The sequence below is a fragment of the Galeopterus variegatus genome, unplaced genomic scaffold, assembly GCF_000696425.1.
Source record: "Galeopterus variegatus unplaced genomic scaffold, G_variegatus-3.0.2 Scaffold2053, whole genome shotgun sequence".
NCBI classification, from domain to species: domain Eukaryota; kingdom Metazoa; phylum Chordata; class Mammalia; order Dermoptera; family Cynocephalidae; genus Galeopterus; species Galeopterus variegatus.
Window position 1 is genome coordinate 176142 of NW_007728164.1, and position 2369 is coordinate 178510.

The window sequence follows — 2369 nt, forward strand, 5'->3', positions numbered from 1 at the left end:
AGGATGTGTATGTCCTCAGATGTGAAGCCGGAGTGGTGTCTGAGACCCAGGAGTGGGTCTGAGGTGATATGTAAAGGAGTTGGGACATCACCTCCATAACAGGGAACTTCTGAATATCTTTGGAGAGATGCAAACAAGAATACCTTGGAAATTGTGGCTGATGAAATAGGAGAAGCAACGTTTTTAGGGCAGGAGGCAGGGGCTCTCAGCCACATTTCCTTTAAAAATATGCACCCTTTGCTCCAGCATAACAAGCCCCACCTTTCACTCCAGCAGAGGCATTTCTTTGGTCTCCACAACCACCCAGATCCCGTGGCTCTGGAGACACACCACCAGGTCCACAGCCAGCAGCACTCTCTTGCCCGTGGTTATAACTTGATGGGCCACAGCCGGGAGCCTCGGTGTCTAGGCGGTGTGGACTGGACTCATGACAGCCTAGGTCTTGAGGGTATGGAATCGGATGTGGGCCCGAGGGTGGGCTGGGACAGCGCTGAGGCTCCCCACATGGCTCTGGGCTTGGGCAAGGAGCTGGAAGGGGAATTGGCTCTGGGAGTAGAAGAGGTTGTGGGCGCTCATAAGGCTGCGGGCATGCACATGGCTCTGGAATTTCACACTGCACTCGGCGAGGACGTGGTGCTGGACGTGGTTCTGGACACGGTTCCGGATACAAGCAAGGTTCCGAAAGTCGCCGTGGTGGAGGACACGGGCGGGGTTCTGGACTTGAGCGTCGTTGTGGGCGTGAACATGAGGAACGTGGAGCAGGCAGTGGACATCGCTGCAGTGACGGCTCTGGACACTGGTCAAGACGCTGTGATGGACAGAAGCTTGGGAGTGGACGTGGCTCTACACGCGGCCTCAGCTCCGGACAGGAGGCACCCCAAGAGGGTTGTGGGGCACAGCTCTGGGAGCGGCGTCTGATGGGAGGAATCTGAACGGGACACCTCTGTGGAGGAACCTGCCTGGGGCAGCTGGGGGAGGAAATCTCTATTCGGCACTTGGGACCACATCTCTGGGAGCTGCCTGAAGTGGGACCTCGAGAACAGTGACTGCCATAGATGGGTTCAGAGCGGCGGGGAGGGGTGCAGTAGTTACAGGAATCTGGAGAGGATCTCGATGGCAGGCAGCTGCTGTAGCAGGGCTCAGAACGCCTCGGCGGAGAACAGCTGCGGTAAGAAGGCTGCAGCCTACTCGGAGGGAGGCATCTGCTGGCGCTCTGAGACCTACGCTGCTCAGTGAAGCTCCCATAGGAGCCCTGGGTCTGGTATTGGGGCGCACATGTGCGAAAAGAATCCCGGGACTGCCGCTGGGGGGCGCAGCTGCTGTAGGAACCCCGCGACTGGAACTGGGGGGCGCAGCTGCTGTAGGAACCCCGCGACTGGAACTGGGGGGCGCAGCTGCTGTAGGAGCCCTGATACTGGCCCTGGGTGGAGAATCTTCCCTGAGTTTGGCCCACGGGGGGACATTCTACATAAGTTGGGACAGGCTGAGGAGCTGGGCAGGGGACATAGGTTTGCACTGGGCGTTCTACATAACAAGTTTCTGTATAATAAAATGGAGCACATTCTACATAGCAAGTCTGAACAGGGTTTGGGACTTCACACTGCACATAGGAAACCTCAGACTGGTATGGAGCCTGGCACTGAACACAGGAAATTTGTGCCTCGCAAGGAGCCTGGCACTTCACCTCAGTGGTCTTAGACTGGCTTGGAGCCTGGCTCTTCACCTCGGTGGTCTTAGCCTGGCATTTCACCTTGGTGGTCTTAGACTGGCTTGGAGCCTGACACTTCACCTGTGTGTCCTGGGAAAGAGACGGAGCCTGGCAGGTCATCTGGGAAACTTGAACTGGGCATGGTGCAGGGCACTCCACAATTTGCATATCACAAGGGGCTTGGGCCACCAGCTGGCTATTGGCATAAGGGGACTGAGAGGGGAAGAAGGAGGAACCCTTGACACAGCACTGCGGGAGCGGCAGGCAATACTGAATCTGCTGCTGGTCACACATGGTCCTGGTGCAGGTGGGTGAGCAGGACCTGAGGATAGAGACACCAGGGTCAGGATAATGAGGGCTGGGGAGGTGGGGACAGGACCTAAGGGAAGACACTCTGCTTCTTCCCTGGACTTTTCTCTTCCACTCTCAATCTTTACCCCAAAATCCTTACTGACTTAGCTGGACCCAGGACTAGTTCATGAGACCTGTTCTGGACCTGCCAAAGGACATAATTGTACACAGCCAGGGTTGCAGGTGTCCAGGACATCCCCTTGGGAGGGTGGACATACCAGTGCCCAGCACCAGAGGGCGCTAATGACAAGAGGCTTCTCCAAACTTCCTCACCTCCTAAGTGATGGGAGTTAGCCCTACAGGAAATAGA

At 56.7% G+C, this 2369-nt stretch overlaps 1 protein-coding gene across 1 annotated transcript; it reads right to left on the reverse strand.

Moving 5' to 3' along the window:
* Positions 1 to 220: 220 nt before the first annotated feature.
* KPRP (keratinocyte proline-rich protein) lies at positions 221 to 2002 on the reverse strand. Its single transcript, XM_008580265.1, has 2 exons — positions 1838 to 2002; positions 221 to 1798 (listed from the first exon to the last, which is right to left on the reverse strand). Exons 1-2 carry the CDS (start codon positions 2000 to 2002, stop codon positions 221 to 223), a joined length of 1743 nt encoding a protein of 580 aa, XP_008578487.1.
* Positions 2003 to 2369: the final 367 nt, after the last annotated feature.

Bases quoted from the DNA above. Each gene is read 5' to 3' on its own strand.
- KPRP (XM_008580265.1), bottom strand. From the start codon at position 2,002: ATGTGTGACCAGCAGCAGATTCAGTATTGCCTGCCGCTCCCGCAGTGC. The intron at 1,799-1,837 runs GTTTCCCAGATG...TCTCTTTCCCAG, and splicing joins CTGCACCATGCCCAGTTCAA to GACACACAGGTGAAGTGTCA.